This window comes from Oncorhynchus gorbuscha, linkage group LG05, assembly GCF_021184085.1.
Source record: "Oncorhynchus gorbuscha isolate QuinsamMale2020 ecotype Even-year linkage group LG05, OgorEven_v1.0, whole genome shotgun sequence".
Classification (NCBI taxonomy): Eukaryota; Metazoa; Chordata; class Actinopteri; order Salmoniformes; family Salmonidae; genus Oncorhynchus; species Oncorhynchus gorbuscha.
The window spans coordinates 17672258-17693154 of record NC_060177.1 but is presented as its reverse complement, the minus strand read 5'-3'; the positions used below and the strand labels follow the sequence as shown (position 1 = coordinate 17693154).

Sequence of the window (20897 nt, the reverse complement as noted above, 5' to 3'; positions counted from 1 at the left end):
GACTGCAGTTTATACCATCGCTTTTCTCTGCGGTTCTTTAATAATGCTTTTTGTATATTTTATACATTTATTTGACTCTAGTGGGAACGTAACAAAATGAGACTAGGGAAGCAAGTGGGAGTGGAGTCTAAAGGACAGATTTGTTTGTGTTGAATAAAACCATCTGTTGCAATTGACTGGTGGCCAACAAATCCACTGGAGGAAAAGATGCAGAGAGGCTGGACAGAAGTCAACTGAACACAGCATTACATAACATCACCACTGACACTGACTGACCATTGGCACTTTAGGCTGACCACTGGGGTGACTGGTGGGCTGCTTTGCCCTGTCAATGTGGTAACCATAACCCTTACCATCTTCAGAGACAGAGCTCAACTGTGCAAGTCACTCTCCTTGCAAACTGTCCAGATTCCAGAACAATCCTAGCACTGCAGCACAAAAAAATGATGAAGCACAAAATGTTTCATTTTCCCTCATGCAGACAAATATGGTAATATTGCATTGCATCTCCTAAATTATTTGTCAAGGGAATATCAGCAGTTGATTTACTTAATGAGCAATCAAATGTGTCTACCAGTCATATAAATGTGTGATTATATCATAGTTTGTCTCACTGAATCTGAAAATAATAAAGTAGCTTGTGTTGTGTAAACATATTAAAGATGTCCCCTACAAAGTTCCTTCAGTGACAACAGCTTCTCTGTTTTAGGAAGGTTGAATTTAAAGCAATCAAATCTAATTAGGAAAACAGTGGCAGCTTTAGGGCCTGAGCAACTGAATAGTTATCTTGTTAATTCAGCTTTGATTTAGAATTACAAAAAATATTTTACAAATACAGGCTTGTATTTTTCTCGATTATGATTAAAAATATATGTTTTTAAGACTTCATTGGAATTCATAAAACTTCAGTATGCCAATAGTGCATATAACATGCAGATGAACATGAGTAGAAAGTCTAAACAATAATCTTTTGGACAGTGATTATAGAGGAGTGGGCCTATATCAACAATTTACGGGGTGAATATAAACGGAAAAGTTCATTTCAGCAATCAGTAAATGTGTTATGCTACAGATTGTCCTTGATGAAAGAGAGGGTGAGAGGAGAATAAGAAACAATCAGTCAATCGATTTCCTCTAAATTGGTTCTGCTCTTTACATTGAAAATGGACCTCTTCCCCCTCATATGTATTTCCTTAATCAAATTAAATGAATGCACTAATGTGTAGGGAGGAGAGGATGAGAGAGAGACGCATGTGGAATTAGAGAAATGATTCTGGTCGAGAGTTCGCTCGTCAAGAGGACGACAGAGGTATTTTCTGCTGTGTCTTAAATGTTTCCTTTTCGTCAAAGTCAGTTTCTTAGAAACATGAATACAGGAAGGTAATTCCACTGGGGATTAGTGAGAGGAATCGCGCTCATCACGGCGCATGTCTATAAACTGGTCCAGAATCGCTCGAGGGGGTCTGATTCAGTGCGCAACAGTTGGGACAGGACTCTGACGCACTACAGTACCGCGAGGAAGTTTTGAGTGTAGTAATTAATGTACAGCGTCTCACGTGTTTGACCTCTGAGTATAATTATAATTTATGTTAGCTTTAAATCAGTACATGTGCGAAATTGATAAATTAAAACATATAGCTGTTTTGCAGAGGTGCAGCGTCTTCGTTTTCTAGGCATCAGGAAAATCTAAACAAGGCTGTCACGGAGCTTGCCAGGGACATGGGTCAGCTTTGCGCTGCAACACTCTTACCATTTGGTGCCATCTGCGTTGTTTTTATTTGGGATTGTGGTGCCAGTTCTTTAATAAAATCAAGATTTGCAGTGCTCACTTCAGGGTAAGTTGGCAGTGCGCGCATTTGTGAGCGAACGTTGTAGATATCAGTCTGCATGCACATTCAAATGAAGGATTGGTAGGGAATTAGTAAAACTGTCCGGTAACTTGCTATCCGGTTGGACATGGTGATAAATGTTCTATTTAGACCGAAAAGTAACTGAATGTAATATTTATGTGTGATGTGTGAGAGACAATAAAAACAATACTTTGCTTGTGAAAAACATTGACAATCAGTCAAAGAAAGACCACCACGTTGCTCCAATCATCAAGCCTACATACCCAATGATCCGTGCGTCCGCAAGTAAAAGGCTGTTGTGATGTGATTGGAATATTGAATGAGATCACGCAAATACAGAGGAGTAGTTATCAGAATCACTCAGTTGCATGCCAGCTGTAAATTCTGCCCATAGCGTGACATAGGTTATTAAGGTGCACATAGAGAGGTCTGGACCAGGGAGAGGGAGTTCATAGCCTACATACAATAGTTTGAATGAAGTGGGCAAAGTATAGACCAGAAGAACTTTGAAGCATCTAATTTTTCTCAGAAATGATAATTGAATTTCGTCCTATTACCTCTTAGTTCAGCATTCCAGTTGTAAACGATTTCATGATATTATTATTTCAGTTTATTTTTCCAAGAAAATGATAGACATCTGTATTTTCAAACGAGTTATTGTGTTTCTTAATCCTGGTCCTGGGGACCCTGAGGGGGTGCACATTTTTGTTTTTGCATTAGCACTACACACCTGCTTTAAATCATCCAAAGCCTGATGATAAATGCACCTCTTTGCAGGGTTATTAAACAAACGTTTTTCTTACAAATAATGCAATCATATGCTGGCCACTGCATGGCACAATCAGTTGTCTTTATGACTTTCATTTTGAAATGTTCTTACTGCTTCACATACAATAGTTGCTGCCATAGAATTGTGATTATGTATTGTAGCATGATGTACTACAGTAGCCATAATGCTTGGGAACTGCTTTGAAAGGAAATTTCCACTATGAAATAACTGCAATTTAATTGAGTGACTTTCTCTTTAATACCACTCCTATTACTATAGTAACAACATTATTACCAATACACTTATCTCTCTTGTCTCCTTTCTCGTGGCTTTGTAAAGGGAGGAGTGTCCGGAAAACAAGGTAGTGACAGTGGAGTACCCCTGTATTACAGCAAGGGGCACGGATGGCACCTGTCTCAGGTAAGAGTGTCCCATCCTTTAAAAAGAAAAGGAGAGCCGCACACTCCAGGACAGGCTTTCCCAAAAACTCGGTCCTCTGGACCCCGAGGGGTGCACATTTTGGTTTTAGCTTCAGCAATACACAGCTGATTCAAATAAAATATCAACTAATCATCAAGCTTTGATCATTTGAATCAGCTGTGAGTGTTATGGCAAAACCCAAAACGTGCACCCCTTGAGGTCCTCAGGACCACGTCTGGGGAATGCTGCTCTAGAAGCTCAGATGCAATAATTTAATAGCAACATTTCGACAGCCAATCTGTCTCCATCAGGGTTTAATGACAAACACTGCGGGTCACTAATTGATATTGCTTCAAAGGACACACACAGGTGTCTGTAATCATGGCCGGGTGTGGCATGATTTCATTGGTCGATTTTCAAATATCAATAGAACATATAAAAAAGCATGAATGGATAACATACGATCATAGATACAATTAGGCTACATCATATAGACCTACAATCACTTTATTTACAATGGATAACAAAAACACAATCACAGGAATGGCTTCAGATCAAACTCTATGTTGAGACTGAAGGGAGCGAGGGCTTTTAAATCAAAGATGCAGATGGCCCCTCGTTTTAACAATAAATTGTCAAGGTCACCCCCTCTCCTAGGGAGGGTGATGTGTTCGATGCCGATATAGTTCAGGGACAAAATAGGGTGGTTTGTTCCGAAAAATGTCCCATCCATCATCTTCACAACCATCCACCATACTGAATGTCTTTATAATCGCACCACTCTACCAATATCCTCTGTGTCACACACACACACACACACACACACACACACACACACACACACACACACACACACACACACACACACACACACACACACACACACACACACACACACACACACACACACACACACACACACACACACACACACACACACACACACACACACACACACACACACACACACGAGAAACCCCCAGTCTGCAGGTCTGGTTTAAGTCTGAAGCGTATGATCTGTGTACTGTCAAGGTTATACCACAGCAATAGAAGTTGTCTCATTTGATTTTTGGCTCCAGACGAGATGTGTGTGGTGGTGGTGGTGGAGTTTTAGCTAGTTTTCTAGTTTTTCCTGCCATGTCTCCCAGGGTAGCGTGGCAAGGACTGCACCAGGCTGCAACATATCCTTAAGATGATGGCCATTCATGAAAATGATTCTGTCTGGTCTGCCTAACCATGCAAGCAGAGTGAGTTAACCATATAGCTCAGTGTGTCCTGGCAGCCTGCAGGCTTTCCCATGTCTCCACCTCTGTGGTTGTGGTTAGCACAATTACACTGAGTTGTTATGGTGTCGGGCAGCAAACCCACACAGCCACTGAGATGCATTTTTCCTCCCCTCCACGGTGGTTCCTCCCCCCCAAACACACACACACACAGTTGACAGTGCATGTCAGAGCAAAAATCCAAGCCATGAGGTCGAAGGATTGTGTCGATGCACAGATCTGGGGAAGGTACCAAAATATTTCTGCAGGTTTGGAGGTCCCCAAGAACACAGTGGCCTACATCATTCTTAAATGGAAGTTTGGAACCACCATGACTTAAATGGAAGTTTGGAACCACCATGAACCACAGGGCCTTGGACAGGGAGGTTACCAAAAACCCGATGGTCACTCTGACAGAGCTCCAGAGTTCCTCTGTGGAGCTGGGAGAAACTTCCAGAAGGACAACCATCTCTGCAGCACTCTACCAATCAGGCCTTTATGGTCAGATGGAATTTTTGTTGCTGTTGTCAAACAACAGTCAAGCATAGATCATCACGTCACCAGAATAAGACCCTCAATATTTATTGGAAAGGAGCATCAAGCTCATCACAGTGCACTTTCATCAACCTGTAAAGTTCATCATAACTTATTTTATCTGTAGCCTAATAAACTGCATGGTTTTCCAAGTCGTAGTGGGAGAACCACACACCATATCATCACGTGACTCCAAGTTTACTTTGACATGATGGTTATTATATTAGTATTTGTACAAGGCGTTTCCACCGCCATTTGTCGCATATGACATTTTACAGACACAAACAGATCCCAACATCTCGAACAAACAAATTATCTGTCGGCATTTATAAAATTGTACCGAAATTCCGGTTTCCGGTTGTTACTTGCATAACAACTGTGGATGATAAGTTGGTTACTGTTAATGTTTGTCTAGTTTGCTTCCAGACATATCTACTGGCTTAGTCAAAACGGCTTTGGGCTGCATTGGCATCAGTGAAAAGTTCTTGCTGGAGTCCATGATATGATCTTTTCTACCTTGACTCACTTATGAACATGACATTTTTTTCTAAATGCTCCATCCATCTTGTCAAGTCTGGGCCTGAGTGGGGATACTCTGAAGAAAACTGTTGTGAACTCAGTCACTCACTGGGCCTGCCTGCCACACACTCATCAAACCTCTCAAAGAAATCACAGGAATTGACATAATATTCAGTTCATTCCTGCCCCGACCACTAGATTTCCTCTGCAAACCCCAGTTAAACCCGGCTGCTTAACTCATTATACAGGGTTGACTCTGCACCCAATCATATGCCTCTGTGACCGGGATTCCATCAGAAATGCCTAGTCTGAGCATTCCCTTTCCCCTGTGTGTCAACCACTTGGCTTTCAAGTGGTCTGTGTTCATTAGTAAGACAGACTCTGCTCCATGCCTGGTCACAATCTGCCTTTCCACACGACACAGCGTTTCTCTTTTAACTGTGACTCTGCCTTCGTTTGGAAGGCTGAAACCTTGACAGGCCTCAGGCCCCAGTGTAGCCCAGAGTTTCCCAACCTGATTTTGTACCGGGGGCTGTACCAAGGAGTAGTAGTACCTTGGATAAGCCCTTAGAACTTGACTTTAACTCTGATGTCAGCCAACCATCTAAGGGACTGGTCACAAGCATCAAGCATCTCAGGGAACGAAGGTTGAGAAACCAGGGCTACTGTATGTGTTACGGGCTCAGGCCTCCTCACACAGGACTCCCTCCTCAGGGATGGGGGGCGATGGGGGCTGATAATGACGCCAGGGAGAGGGTCTCGGGTGTCATTGTCCCTCAGAGAGATGTGTAGAGTTTCAGCCATTAAACCCTGAGATAACACTGAGCAGGGAGATGCAGAGTCTGGCTGGGACCTCCAGGCCAGGGTGAACAACACTCCGGCTACTCACACTGGCTGCATTCCCCTCGTCTCCTCTCCTTTCCTCCTTCTCTGAGTGCAATGTGTGTGACCTCCCTGGTGTTAAAGAGCACATAGTGATTGATAATGTGTGTGTCATTCGAGTGTGCCTGTATGCTTGTGTCCTAGGCTCTGACAGCTGATAGTGCAGGAGATGCCTGGAGTGCATGCAGGCCCGGAGTGTATGTACTACGTACTGTAGCTACTACCTCCTGAGTGTTACGCTCCCTCTCATCTCTCTCTCTTTATTTGTTTCCTTGTGGATTTACTGCATTAGACTTGGCTCTCACCTCTGTAGTGTTCTCTCTGTGGGCTCCGTACTCCCTCCGTTACCGCTCTGCTCCCCCTATGGTCCCTACATGTCGACAGGCCGCGGTGGGACCGGCTGTAAAAAAGTGAGTGAGTGAGGGAGGGGAGAAGGTGGGAAAAACGTTAAGATTTGTTTTTATCCAAATGAAATAAACCTGGATTCTGGTAATGCCGTGTGCTCACCTCGGCAGGGGGCTTGCCTGGAAAACCACGTCAAGGTCTATAAAAAGGACCAGGAAGGGGAAATCACAGGAGGGAGGGAAGCTCTATAGGACAGAGCTCTGGCTTTTATGAACCTCTGTATTCTGCTGCAATTGATGCCCCGTAGTCCAGTTGATGTGGTGGAACACTGGTAGAGTCAAAGCCAGTAGTGTTGGAGCTAAAGCTGTTGAAGTGTAATGAGGGATTCAACACCAGAACAGTACCATCTCTCTCTCCCTCAACATCGTTGTAGTACACGTGGCTTCCTGCTGTAAGGTCTGGAAACCATCCTATCCCACGGCCCCTGAGCTCACCGTGGAAGAATAAAGAGGGAGGCAGCACAGGAGCGAGAGAGGAAAAAGGAGAGGGGGGATCAGAACATATTGAACCAAGCTCTCACAGTCCCGTCTCTCTTTTGTGCTCTGGTTTTATCATTAAAGCAGGTGGTAGGAAGCAGGCCTGCAACGTCCTCAAAGTGTGTGTGTGTGTGTGTGTGTGTGTTTGTGTGTGTGTGTGTGTGTGTGTGTGTGTGTGTGTGTGTGTGTGTGTGTGTGTGTGTGTGTGTGTGTGTGTGTGTGTGTTGTGTGTGTGTGTGTGTGTGTGTGTGTGTGTGTGTGTGTGTGTGTGTGTGTGTGTGGCTGTGGCTGTGGCTGTGGCTGTGGCTGTGGCTGTGGCTGTGGCTGTGGCTGGGGTGCAGAGCTGAACTCTACCAAGCCCCCCTGTGATTCGCTGTCCAGGAAACTAAGAGGTCTCCCCCTACAAGCCATAAAACAAGGGACTATATAACACATACACCATACCTACCCTGTTAAGCCCTGTCAGTCAATCACTGACACTAAATTGATCAACAATAAACAGAGAGTAGGTGCTAAAACGAGTCATGTCAGGGTCAGGAAACACATAGTGAAGAATGGGCAGAGACGATGTGATTTAGGTCCGGAGCAATAGGCTCCGAAGCAGTAACGAGGACCAGATGTGTGTGTGTGTGTGTGTGTGTGTGTGTGTGTGTGTGTGTGTGTGTGTGTGTGTGTGTGTGTGTGTGTGTGTGTGTGTGTGTGTGTGTGTGTGTGTGTGTGTGTGTGTGTGTGTGTGTGTGTGTGTGTGTGTGTGTGTGTGTGTGTATCCAGTCAGGTCTGAACCCCACGCTGTGCTCCAATAAGGTTCTGACAGGGTTACTATCTTCAGCCAAGCCCTCATCAGACTCACTACACCACCAGCAACCAGCACGTTAGCCACGAAATGAGGAGTGAAATATCCCACCACTTCCACCCATTGGTACAAGCTTAGATTATAAAAGGTTCACAGAGACATGTCATCTCTTGCCAAGAGTACATCAGGACAGCTCATTCACCCTAAACACATAGTGAAACTGGGATCTATCACACATTGTTTACATTGCATCTAGGAATTCCATGGGGTGTCCTATTCTAACTAGTATACTTTTTTATATTTGGCATTTCTTCCTCAGTGTGTTTTGAATGGCAATCAAGCTGTGGGAAAATGAAACTGTTTAATTTGTCTCACACTTGTAGTTGACATAAGTGTCTCTCTTAGCAATGCAACACTGTTCTGAGTACTGCCGTAATACTGTTTCATTTCAGGGGAAATATTATCCATTTCTCTGTTTCTCACAAAACGCTTTTTTACAAGAGGTTCACTTCCTGTCTTTAATGGTAAAGTCTAATAAGTCTAATAATTTGAACAGTAGTACAAACAGGTATTATTGTTGGACTCAAGAAAAAGACAGTAAATATCTGTGGAATGGTAATCATTGTACATCTTTTTCTAATTAACATTCACCTGAACAGCGCTCTGTACAAACACAATGCCTGTTATTCATTACCATTCCACAGAGCAGCACATTTCTTTTTTAAATGTCTTTTTCTTGAATTTTACCCCTTTTGCTCCCCAATTTCATGGTATCCAATTGTTTTTTAGTAGCTACTATCTTGTCTCATCGCTACAAATCCCGTACGGGCTCGGAAGAGAGGAAGGTTGAAAGTCATGCGTCCTCTGATACACAACCCAACCAAGCCGCACTGCTTTTAACACTGCGCGCATCCAACCCGGAAGCCAGCTGCTAAACGGAGGAAACACCGTGCATCTGGCAACCTTGGTTAGCGCGCACTGCGCCCTGCCCGCCACAGGAGTTGCTGGTGTGCGATGAGACAAGGTTATCCCTACCGGCCAAACCCTCCCTATCCCGGACGACGCTAGACCAATTGTGCGTCGCCCCACAGACCTCCCGGTCACGGCCAGTCACGACAGAGTCTGGCACGAACCCAGGGTCTCTGGTGGCACAGCTGGCGCTGCAGTACAGCGCCCTTAACCACTGCGCCACCCGGGAGGCCCTCGGGTAAGCACATTTCTGTACGGCTATGATGTCAACACTAATATGTGAACAATACAAATCACCCACTAGGTGATTAAAGTCTGTAATGGCATCGTCAGCATGTTGTTTGAAGTACAGCACAGAGAAGCAGCTGTGTACTGTATAGACAGTACATGTTTTATATCACACAATTGTAAAAGGGGGAGGGGTGAAGGAATGAAAAGGGAGAGATTAAATAAAGGAAGTTTGCAGTGGTAAAGATGAGGAGTCACAGTCGGACACAACAAACATAATCTCTCCATGCAGTGGGGTCATTTCAACCCTCCCACCTCCAGGTCGTCTCCCTCTGAGTCCTGGAAGGTTCTGGAAGACTTTCATGTCTTATCAGTCCATTACTTTCAGCCCTGGTTAAGGACTTTGGTGTGATCTCAGCGTAGAATCATTCAAAAAGACCAGTCTGTAGCCTGGTTTCCTTTCCTGGCAGTAGAGCACTCACAGACACGTCATTAAGACAGATCCATCGTTAGTTTGGCTTTAGACTCCCTTCTCAGTTACTGGCTGCTCTCACTACATTACCTGTAATCTGGACTTCATCTCTCTCTTAGGCCCTTTGTTGTCCTCATAGGGTCCATTCTTTCTCTTGCTGTCACTCTCCCTTTACCCTTCTCTCCTCTCACTCCCTCCCGTTCTCCCTCTCTCTCTCTGTCGTTAGGTAAGGCTCCAGGCCAGTTCACATGTCTGTCGTTGAGAGGTTGTGAAGCTCAGAAGGGTCAGAGATGGCACATTCCTGGGGTGACACACGGCCCTGGGTTGACCTTGGGTCACATAGGCCAGCGGCCCTTCATATTGCCTGGGGGGAACCGAGGGTAGGCACTGGCACTGGGAATAGACCTGGGAGCTTTAGGGCCTGTAATGAGAAGGGTCATAAAAGAGATGGAGAGTGACAGAGAGGAATAGGGGGCGAGAGAGGGGACGATTTGTGTCATTCTCTGGCCCAACATTAACTGGCTATAGCTTTATGAGTGGTGTTATACCCTTTTCACACTACCGTGCAGACACAAACCATACTGTGCTGGGCTGGCTCTGATATATTATTTTCCACATTGTCCTTCCTAGCACGTTTCCAGCCATTATGGTTGATGTGTCACCAGGTCAGCCGTGGGAATAGAGATAGGTTGTTGGAATTTTAGACCAGGCATTGGTGATGGAGTGAGGACCTGTGAAGACAGAAGCGGTAGGAGGTGGGGTAGAGGTGACGCAGGAGTGTTGGTGCTGTTTGGGAACTGTAACGTGGCTGTGCTTGTGGAAGTGGTGCAGACCTCCTGTGCTCTCAGTGAAAGCGTCCACTGTCTGACTAACAGCCTTCCCCACTCTGATGTGTCCCCAGAGAGACCGCAGGCTGGAAGTGTGCTGACAGGATAAATAAACAGAGAGAGGACGTGCTCACATCTCAGCACACTAACACCTTCACGTGTATACTCACACGGCACAAGAACAAGACGCTTATACACTAACACCCGTACATAACCACACACACATTTACATAACAGCCTAACACCCTGCTATATGAGGAAACACAGAGAAAACAACAGACCCTCTTAAAACTAACACCCTAATCGATTACACACACAGGACTGATGCTTTTACTTAAACACAAAGACAGAGACAGATGAAGAGGGCACGACAAAACCTATTCCCCCTCAGAAGACTAAAAAGATTTGGCATGGGTCCTCAGATCCTCAAAAGGTTCTACTGCTGCACTATCGAGAGCATCCTGACTGGTTGCATCACTGCCTGGTATGGCAACTGCTCGGCCTCCGACCGCAAGGCACTACAGAGGGTAGTACGAACGGACCAGTACATCACTGGGGCCAAGCATCCTGCCATCCAGGACCTCTATACCAGGCGGTGTCAGAGGAAGGCCCTAAAAATGGTCAAAGACCCCAGCCACCCCAGTTAGAGACTGTTATCTCTACTACCGCACGGCAAGCGGTACCGGAGCACCAAGTCTAGGTCCAAGAGGCTTCTAAACAGCTTCTACCCCCAAGCAATAAGACTCCTGAACATCTAGTCAAATGGCTACCCAGACTATTTGCACCTCCCCCCTTTTGCAACGCTGCTACTCTCTGTTGTTATCATCTATGCATAGTCACTTTAATAACTGTACCTACATGTAAATATTACCTCGACTAACCGGTGCTCCTGCACATTGACTCTGTAACGGTACCGGGCCCCCTGTACATAGTCTCGTTATTGTTACTTTACTGCTGCTCTTTAATTACTTGTTACTTTTGATTTCTTATTCTTACTCGTATTTTTGTATTCATTTTTTAAAACTGCGTTGTTGGTTAGGGGCTCGTAAGTAAGCATTTCACTGTAAGGTCCACACCTGTTGTATTCGGCGCATGTGACTAATACAATTTAATTTGATTTGAGACAATCATCCATACATAGAGAGGCAGACTTATAAACAGGATAACATTCATTAAAAAACTGCAAAGCACACTGCACACACACACCCACACAAAGACATCAGCATGACAGATATGTAAGAGTAGAAACACACACAGACACGGTCTCTTCTGTCCTGAAGTGTCAAGGGGTCCGTGACCTCCACCGAGGTCCACATCCTGTGTTTCTGATTCACAGAGCACCACATGAAGGACCATCAAGCACAAATGACACAAAAGCTACATCTCTCCTTCTCACTCTCCGTCCATTCTCTTCCTCTCCTCGACGTGTCAACATCTCCCTGTCTCATTTCCTCCACGCTGCGTTTCCTCCTCCATCGCCATAACAACCCCCCTAAGTCATCTCCCCTCTCTCTCTGATGAGTCTGGGAGTTGACAGAGTAAATATGATACATAACGTTGCGTCACAAGACACCTAATGATACTGTTGTCCCTCTTCGCTATCTTCCCCAAATCTAGAAACAGAAACACTATCTGAGGTCCAGGGAGCAATCCTGCACTGAGTGAGTGGAACTGATGATACATAGTGACTTCAGTCTGGTTTATGGAAAGCATCATTCCAGATTGGTCTCTGCTCTGCTGTCTCTGTGTAACCTCAGTGCTGTCTGTCCAGGCTGCAGACGATTGGGGGGGTCTATAATGAATATCCAGTCTTTGTAGTGGATTCTTGGGGGGGTCTATAATGAATATCCAGTCTTTGTAGCGCATTCCTGCCGCGAACGCACAAATAAATCACGCCAGCCTGGATGGAAAACAATAACATTGAGCTCTCCTCCCTGGAGGGAGACCCTTGCTAAAGTACATAATCTGGAGTGTAAAGTGATCCTGCTCTGGCCTGTACACTGGATCCTGTCTTGCTATTTCTCCAGCGTCTCTGTGCTGTTTTTGGCAGCAGCATTGTAGTGTTGAGCCTCGGTCACCACCAGCACAAAGGAGGACCAGGGGGAACACAGGGACAGGGATGCCCAGGCATGGTTCTCCTAAGACGGACTCGTGTCCGTCTTAGATGACTTGCATGGTGACTTGCATGGTCAGACAGACCTGGTGGGTCTGTAGGCACTATGTTAGAGTGTGGAGCATCAAGAGAAGCAGTGTCTAACAGCAGGAATAGGAGCACTTTTTGGTTCCAGGTAGAACCCTCTGTAGAAAGGGTTCAACATGGAACCTAAAAGAGTTCTACCTTACAGCTTAAAACTCTAAGGTTCTAGATAGCAACTTTTTTAAAGAAGGTACTCTCCTAACCTTGTTAGTCACTTGACCTTGATGTTTGTCTGTATTGTGAAGTGAGCAGAGAACTGAAGGAAGAGCCTGGTCTGGGAGCTCTCCTCCTCAAGGCTGTGTTTAACAGTCCTGTCAGTGTCACACATCACTCTCACTAATAACCCCTGCCCTTGTTTCCTGATATTAACAAGATGCACCCAATTACTGACTGCTCTGGGCCCCAGACACACGCACATACACACATGCACACACACACACATGCACGCGGGGGAGTATGAGCAGCGGTTATCTCACTGTGGAGGACAGTGATGAAGCTTTAATGGTTTGGTTTGGTCTTTTCCCTTTTAGATCCGAGAACAGTGTTAATCAACAGAGACCCCTACATTCCCAAACATCAACAGACAGGTCATCACACGGTGTAACTATTAACCTGAGCAGTTTATACAGACAACTGAAGAGCATGTATCATCAATCAGAGACACCTCTAGCATTTAATTTGACATTTGAGTCATTTAGCAGACGCTCTTATCCAGAGCCACTTACAGTTAGTACAGTCATCTTAAGATGGCTTGGTGGGACAACCACATAGCTCAGTCATAGTAAGTCCATTTTTCCTCAATAAAGTAGCTATCAGCAAAGAGAGCAAGAAAGGGGGGGGGGAGTAAAGTTAGCTCACAAAATGCTTTCTTTCTTTTTTTTCCCAGATAAGATCAGGGGCAGTGTGGGGTCAGGTCACTGTGTGACTGACAGGCTGTCTGTTGATGTTTTGAGTAGAGCAGTGGAGCAGTGGACTATGAGAGCAGAGGTTGTGTGTTGATGTTATGAGTGGACAGTCAGAGAGACCAGAGGCTGCCAGCCATAGCCTCCCCTTGCTGGCTGTACATCTTCAGCCCAGACAGACAGACAGGGCCCACATCTGCTGTCCATTAGCCCAGCCTGGCCCTCTCCTCTGCTGGCACACTGACTGGAGGGACAGGAGGTGGCCTGGAGAGGGATGTCCTTCGGGCCCCTGGCCATAGTCCCCTAGCAGCCCCCCAGTACTGTCCCATCCCATCCACAGCTCAAAAAGCACATCCCAGCTATGAGCCACAGATGAAAGCTTCAGTCCGTCATGTGGCTTTAATCAGGCCCTGACCAGGCCCATAGTTTTGTAAGTTATTTATCATTCAGAAGAGGGAGTGGGGGAGGGTCTTAGAGGACTGATTTAGGGTTATGTTGCATGGAGGTTGGAGAAGAATAAAAGCAAGTTGTGGTCTTGAGGGACCTTCAGTGAGGTACCCTGCTAACTTCCCTCCATCAAGAGCGTGCAGTTTTCGGGGCAGGAGTTGTGTTCCCCCTCCTCGTCTAGGGTCTGTGTTATTTGGGTTCTGTGATTCTATGAGTGTTCCAATATCCCTTTCCATCGTTTCCTATTCCGCAGGTCCATCCCTAATGCCTGTAACATGTGGTATTTTGGCTTGCTGTGTGTGCGGATGATGCTCTTTGTTCAGCTGTCTCTTGACCATCTAGGCTAGTGCTGCTAGGAAGTGGGGATGGAGGTAAGGGATCTGGTGCTAAATGAGGAGCTTTGGTCCAAAAGACAATTGACAGGCTGGGTGTTACCAGAGAGGAAGAGGCGAAGCGAAGAAGATTTACTCCTGTCAAAATCTGTCCACGATTAGCAGACTGATAAGCAGACCGTCTGCCTTCCCGCCTTTGGGACAACGACTCCCATTCAGTGGCTGTGTAGAGCTGTTCATTATGTGAGGGGAAGGATACAGCAGCTGGGAAATTAGTTATTGGCTCATGCTACTGTCTGTCTGTGTGTTTATCCACAGGAGGAAATGCTGTGAGGGCTTCAGGTTCGTGATGGGCCAGTGCATACCTGAAAGTAGGTTAAAGAAATACAGCAGTTCTACTCACCCCAAGTCAGATACTTTACTCAGTGCCTGTAATTACACCTGGGCACCTGTACACAGACAGAATGCACATTACAGTGCCAAATTAACCCATTACTGAACTGCAAATTGTTTCAAAAGTAAAATAGCATCTCATTCCATAAATTGTCAATATTGTACAATGACACACCATGACCAATAGAGGGCAACATTACACAGGAATATTATTGGACATCCAGGGTTATTATGGAGCTGTTAGCTTTGCATTTAAGATCCTATCTGTGCATGTCCCTATTGAACCAATCCCTCCCCTCTCTCTGCTCCAGATGTGGATGTGTGTTCTGGCTCCCCCTGTGAACAGCAGTGCACAGACAACTTTGGACGGGTTGTCTGCACCTGTTACCCCGGATACCGCTTTGATCGAGAGAGGCATCGCAACCACCAGACCTACTGTTTAGGTAAGTCCACTACCTGTTTATCTGCCAATCAGCTTTTTATCAGCCTGTTTATCAGCCAATCAGCACTGTTTTCTTTTGTATGAATCTTAATTTAACATCCTGCATCAGAGCAACCGCTCTCTCTCCCTCTCTCTGATTAGAGCAGTCTAAATGCAGCCTTAATCAGGTGTAAAGTAACAGCTGGTGTTGTGTCTCCCACACCACAGACATCGATGAGTGTATGGAGTCCGACGGCAGTGTCTGTGATCATGACTGCGAGAACACCGTGGGCAGCTTCCTGTGTCGCTGTCACAGGGGTTACATCCTGGCACCGGACAAGCACTCCTGTATACCCAGTCACAACCGTGGGTGTTGAGTATACTACTATACTTTAGTCCTACTGTCTACATGAGGCTGGCTACTACAGCTACACTACCTCTGGGCTTAGCTCACTAGTACCTTCCTGTGTGTCTTCAGCCTGAGGGTACAGTACTGTATGTGTTTGAGAGGGTGAACATAGACTACTAGACTGTTTTTGTGTTACTTATTCTGTTGTGTTACTTACTCTGTGACAAGCCTGTCTCTCTGAGAGTCTCTTTGTCTTTCTGTCAGTGAGCTCGTCAGGGAAGTCTGACACCCTGATGAGTGCTGGCTCCTGCTCCCTCACCTGTCAGGACTTTGTCAACATGAGGAACAGCCTGCTGCAGCTCAAACTGAGGCTGGGCAGCACCCAGTCACCTAACCAGGTACATCTACATCACAACACTAACTACTGCACATCCTACTTACACTGCTGTTCCATACAAACACAGAGATACACTAACCAGAGATACACTAACCATAAACTAGCCTCGCCAGACTTGATGTCTCACAATGGAAGTCTGACCAAATTCAGACCACAGTGAGACAGGTTATTGTACTATACTACCTGTGTGTGTACCTGTGTGTGTGTAGGTGTTGTCTCCTGGTCTGGCTAACAGTAGTGATAAGCCTTCTGCTGGGAGGTTGGGGAAAGGTCCTGACACCCCTGCCCTCCCTGGTCCTCCTGGCTCTTCAGGATCCCGTGGGGTCCCAGGTAAGAGTTGACTGCTCTTTCTCTGAATCTTTCTAACTCAATCTTTCTCTCTCTCTCTCTGTATCTCTCTGTTTACTGCCTATGTCAGCTGTTTGTTGGCTGACATTCAGGTTATCTCCTTGGTTCCTCTTACATCCCTTTATTCTTGGATCCCAGGCCAATCAGGAGTGCCGGGGGAGAAGGGAGAGCCTGGAGAGAGAGGCCTGACCGGCCCCCTGGGGCCACGGGGAGACATGGGCCCTATGGGCCCCGAGCCTGACCTGGAGCACATCAAGAGGGGTCGCAGAGGAGCTGTGGTAATCTTATTATTGTTTCCCCGATAACATGCTGTTGGGCCTATTAGTCCAAGCAGACCTGAACACATCCATAGTTGCAGAGATACATCATTACAATAAATGTTGCATGGGAGGAGCTGTAGCTCCCGAATAAAAACATTTAAAACCATATTTCTGTCTCTCCTTTTTCCAACAGGGACCTCCTGGCGCACCAGGCAGAGATGGACTGAAGGTCAGTATAACAGTCTATCCGTGTGTCTGTGGTGTTTAGTACACACTTGTGTGTGTCCTGTATGTGTTTAAACTATCCTGTAAACTTTTCAAAGCTGTTAATTGGAACACTAACACCTTTCTCCCCACTCTGAGAGCTCTGAGCTGCCGATGTGGACTCTTATAGAAATCTGTGTGAATGTTGGAAATATGTAACTGGATGTTTCTGGATGTTTTCTTCTCTTTAGGGTGACAGGGGAACTCCTGGTTCCAGAGGTCTACCAGTGAGTCTGCTCTCTATATTTGCCAGCTAGGTTTTGAAGTATTTTTAAATGCATTGTCATCATAGTCATCTTGTTGATCTATTCTATGTATTATCAGATTCCAAGCATGTAATAAATCCACCCTAAAGCATGCAACACGCTTTACAGGTTGAAATCTAATTTACTGATGTGTGTGTGGACAGAGATATTAAAGCCTCCGTATCTTTCCCCAGGGACCTCCCGGCTCCTTCGACTTCCTCCTGGTCATGATGGCCGACATTCGCATTGACATCATCGAGCTGCAGGAGCAAGTGTTTGGGAAGAGGCGGGGCCTCTCCTTAGACAACCCGCCCCACTCCAGCGGAGAGACAGGGTTCGGAGAGTGGAGCTCCGGACAAGGAGAGCTCATGCTCAATACCTGAACTCCATAACCCTGCCCACGGCAACGGTCACTCAAAACGATAAGCCAAAGGGAACTAATTAATCAACTGACTCTTGTAAACCAGAGACATTGAACTGACTGAACTGACTCCTTTCCTCCAGTGAAACCTTGTCTCTAAAACCCAAATAGGACTGTATGAGTTGAGGAGACCTCTGATCAGCTCTCTCCTGTCAGAGACATAGACTATAAACAAACGGAGAGAGGGAGAGAGAGACAGAGGGAGAGAGAGAGAGAGAGAGAGAGGAGAGAGAGAGAGAGAGAGAGAGAGAGAGAGAGAGAGAGAGAGAGAGAGAGAATGGCAAAGATGGAACCACTGACTGTCCAAACCAAACCACTGCAAGCTTTGCCTTGCCGCCTTGATGTTTCGTGCCTGGCCTGGTCCAGTCTGAGGACTGAGAAGAGGGGGTATGCCTTTGCGTGCAAGCCACAAGGGGGTGATGGTTGTAGCCCTGTGTGACTGTGTCTTTGTGCGCTCTGAGCTGAACAGCTTCAAACACAGCAAGGGCTTTATCGTCTGCATCTCTTCCTGTTCCTGTCAAATCTGTACAGTCCGAGGAGAGGAGACTCCGGTCGGTCGCTGCCTGACACTGCTTACCTGCCCTGCAAGGGCCTAGAACCAGACTCAGACTGACTGCACCTGTCCATGCAACAACCCAAATCAACAGCTTTTATACCATTGCCACTACACTACAGACTCTCTGAAGCATCTTTAGAGATACAGTACATATACTATATTAGCAAAACTAGGTGGATACCTGCTCATCCAACATTTTTTAATTTTTAATTTAACCTTTATTTAACCAGGTAGGCTAGTTGAGAACAAGTTCTCATTTACAACTGCGACCTGGCCAAGATAAAGCAAAGCAGTGTGAACAGACAACAACACAGAGTTACACATGGAGTCAACAATAAACAAGTCAAAAACACAGTAGAAAAAAAGAAAAAAAAGAGTCCATATTACATTGTGTGCAAAAGGCATGAGGAGGTAGGCGAATAATTACAATTTAGCAGATGAACACTGGAGTGATAAATGATCAGATGGTCATGTGCAGGTAGAGATACTGGTGTGCAAAAGAGCAGAAAAGTAAATAAATGAAAACAGTATGGGGATGAGGTAGGTAAATTGGGTGGGCTAATTACCGATGGACTGTGTACAGCTGCAGCGATCGGTTAGCTGTTCAGATAGCAGGTGTTTAAAGTTGGTGGGGGAGATAAAAGTCTCCAACTTCAGCGATTTTTGCAATTCGTTCCAGTCACAGGCAGCAGAGAACTGGAAGGAAAGGCGGCCAAATGAGGTGTTGGCTTTAGGGATGATCAGTGAGATACACCTGCTGGAGCGTGTGCTACGGGTGGGTGTTGCCATCGTGACCAGTGAACTGAGATAAGGCGGAGCTTTACCTAGCATGGACTTGTAGATGACCTGAAGCCAGTGGGTCTGGCGATGAATATGTAGCAAGGACCAGCCGACTAGAGCATACAGGTCGCAGTGGTGGGTGGTATAAGGTGCTTTAGTAACAAAACGGATGGCACTGTGATAAACTGCATCCAGTTTGCTGAGTAGAGTATTGGAAGCTATTTTGTAGATGACATCGCCGAAGTCGAGGATCGGTAGGATAGTCAGTTTTACTAGGGTAAGTTTGGTGGTGTGAGTGAAGGAGGCTTTGTTGCGGAATAGAAAGCCGACTCTAGATTTGATTTTCGATTGGAGATGTTTGATATGAGTCTGGAAGGAGAGTTTATAGTCTAGCCAGACACCTAGGTACTTATAGATGTCCACATATTCTAGGTCGGAACCATCCAGGGTGGTGATGCTGGTCAGGCGTGCGGGTGCAGGCAGCGAACGGTTGAAAAGCAAGCATTTGGTTTTACTAGTGTTTAAGAGCAGTTGGAGTCCACGGAAGGAGTGTTGTATGGCATTGAAGCTCATTTGGAGGTTAGATAGCACAGTGTCCAAGGAAGGGCCAGAAGTATACAGAATGGTGTCGTCTGCGTAGAGGTGGATCAGCGAATCGCCTGCAGCAAGAGCAACATCATTGATATATACAGAGAAAAGAGTCGGCCCGAGAATTTAACCCTGTGGCACCCCCATAGAGACTGCCAGAGGACCGGACAACATGCCCTCCGATTTGACACACTGAACTCTGTCTGCAAAGTAGTTGGTGAACCAGGCAAGACAGTCATTAGAAAAACCGAGGCTACTGAGTCTGCCGATAAGAATATGGTGATTGACAGAGTCAAAAGCCTTGGTCAGGCCGATGAAGAAGGCTGCACAGTACTGTCTTTTATCGATGGCGGTTATGATATCGTTTAGTACCTTGAACGTGGCTGAGGTGCACCCGTGACCGGCTCGGAAACCAGATTGCACAGCAGAGAAGATATGGTGGGATTCGAGATGGTCAGTGATCTGTTTGTTGACGAGGCTTTCGAAGACCTTAGATAGGCAGGGCAGGATGGATATAGGTCTGTAACAGTTTGGGTCCAGGGTGTCTCCTCCTTTGAAGAGGGGGATGACTGCGGCAGCTTTCCAATCCTTGGGGATCTCAGACGATATGAAAGAGAGGTTGAACAGGCTGGTAATAGGGGTTGCGACAATGGTGGCGGATAGTTTCAGAAGAGGGTCCAGATTGTCAAGACCAGCTGATTTGTACGGGTCCAGGTTTTGCAGCTCTTTCAGAACATCTGCTATCTGGATTTTGGTAAAGGAGAAGCTGGGGAGGCTTGGGCGAGTAGCTGCGGGGCTGTTGGCCGAGGTTGGAGTAGCCAGGAGGAAGGCATGGCCAGCCGTTGAGAAATGCTTGTTGAAGTTTTCGATTATCATGGATTTATCAGTGGTGACTGTGTTACCTAGCCTCAGTGCAGTGGGCAGCTGGGAGGAGGTGCTCTTGTTCTCCATGGACTTTACAGTGTCCCAAAACTTTTTGGAGTTAGAGCTACAGGATGCAAATTTCTACTTGAAAAAGCTGGCCTTTGCTTTCCTGACTGACTGCGTGTATTGGTTCCTGACCTCCATGAACTGTTGCATATCGCGGGGACTATTTGATGCTATTGCAGTCCGCCACAGGATGTTTTTGTGCTGGTCGAGGGCAGTCAGGTCTGGAGTGAACCAAGGGCTATATCTGTTCTTAGTTCTGCATTTTTTGAACAGAGCATGCTTATCTACGATGGTGAGGAAGTTACTTTTAAAGAATGACCAGGCATCCTCAAGTGACGGGATGAGGTCAATATCCTTCCAGGATACCCGGGCCAGATCGATTAGAAAGGCCTGCTCGCAGAAGTGTTTTAGGGAGCGTTTGACAGTGATTAGGGGTGGTCGTTTGACTGCGGACTCGTAGTGGATACAGGCAATGAGGCAGTGATCGCTGAGTACCTGATTGAAGACAGCGGAGGTCTATTTGGAGGGCCAGTTGGTCAGGATAACGTCTATGAGGGTGCCCTTGTTTACAGATTTAGGGTTGTACCTGGTGGGTTCCTTGATGATTTGTGTGAGATTGAGGGCATCTAGCTTAGATTGTAGGACTGCCGGGGTGTTAAGC

The 20897-nt window shown here is 46.1% G+C and overlaps 1 protein-coding gene across 1 annotated transcript; it reads left to right on the top strand.

The window, feature by feature from the left end:
• The first annotated feature begins 1405 nt into the window (after positions 1-1405).
• On the top strand, positions 1406-18238 carry LOC124035021 (collagen and calcium-binding EGF domain-containing protein 1-like). Its single transcript, XM_046348417.1, has 11 exons — positions 1406-1835; positions 2959-3039; positions 14603-14655; positions 14989-15120; positions 15327-15464; positions 15712-15845; positions 16054-16174; positions 16331-16470; positions 16646-16681; positions 16908-16943; positions 17156-18238. Exons 1-11 carry the CDS (start codon positions 1720-1722, stop codon positions 17342-17344), a joined length of 1176 nt encoding a protein of 391 aa, XP_046204373.1. The 5' UTR covers positions 1406-1719; the 3' UTR covers positions 17345-18238.
• Positions 18239-20897: the final 2659 nt, after the last annotated feature.

Excerpts from the sequence above, each read along its gene's own strand:
- LOC124035021 (XM_046348417.1), top strand. The coding sequence starts at position 1,720 with ATGGGTCAGCTTTGCGCTGCAACACTCTTACCATTTGGTGCCATCTGC. Across the intron at positions 16,175-16,330 it reads AGGATCCCGTGGGGTCCCAG|GCCAATCAGGAGTGCCGGGG; the intron begins GTAAGAGTTGAC and ends CTTGGATCCCAG. Across the intron at positions 16,682-16,907 it reads CAGGCAGAGATGGACTGAAG|GGTGACAGGGGAACTCCTGG; the intron begins GTCAGTATAACA and ends TCTTCTCTTTAG.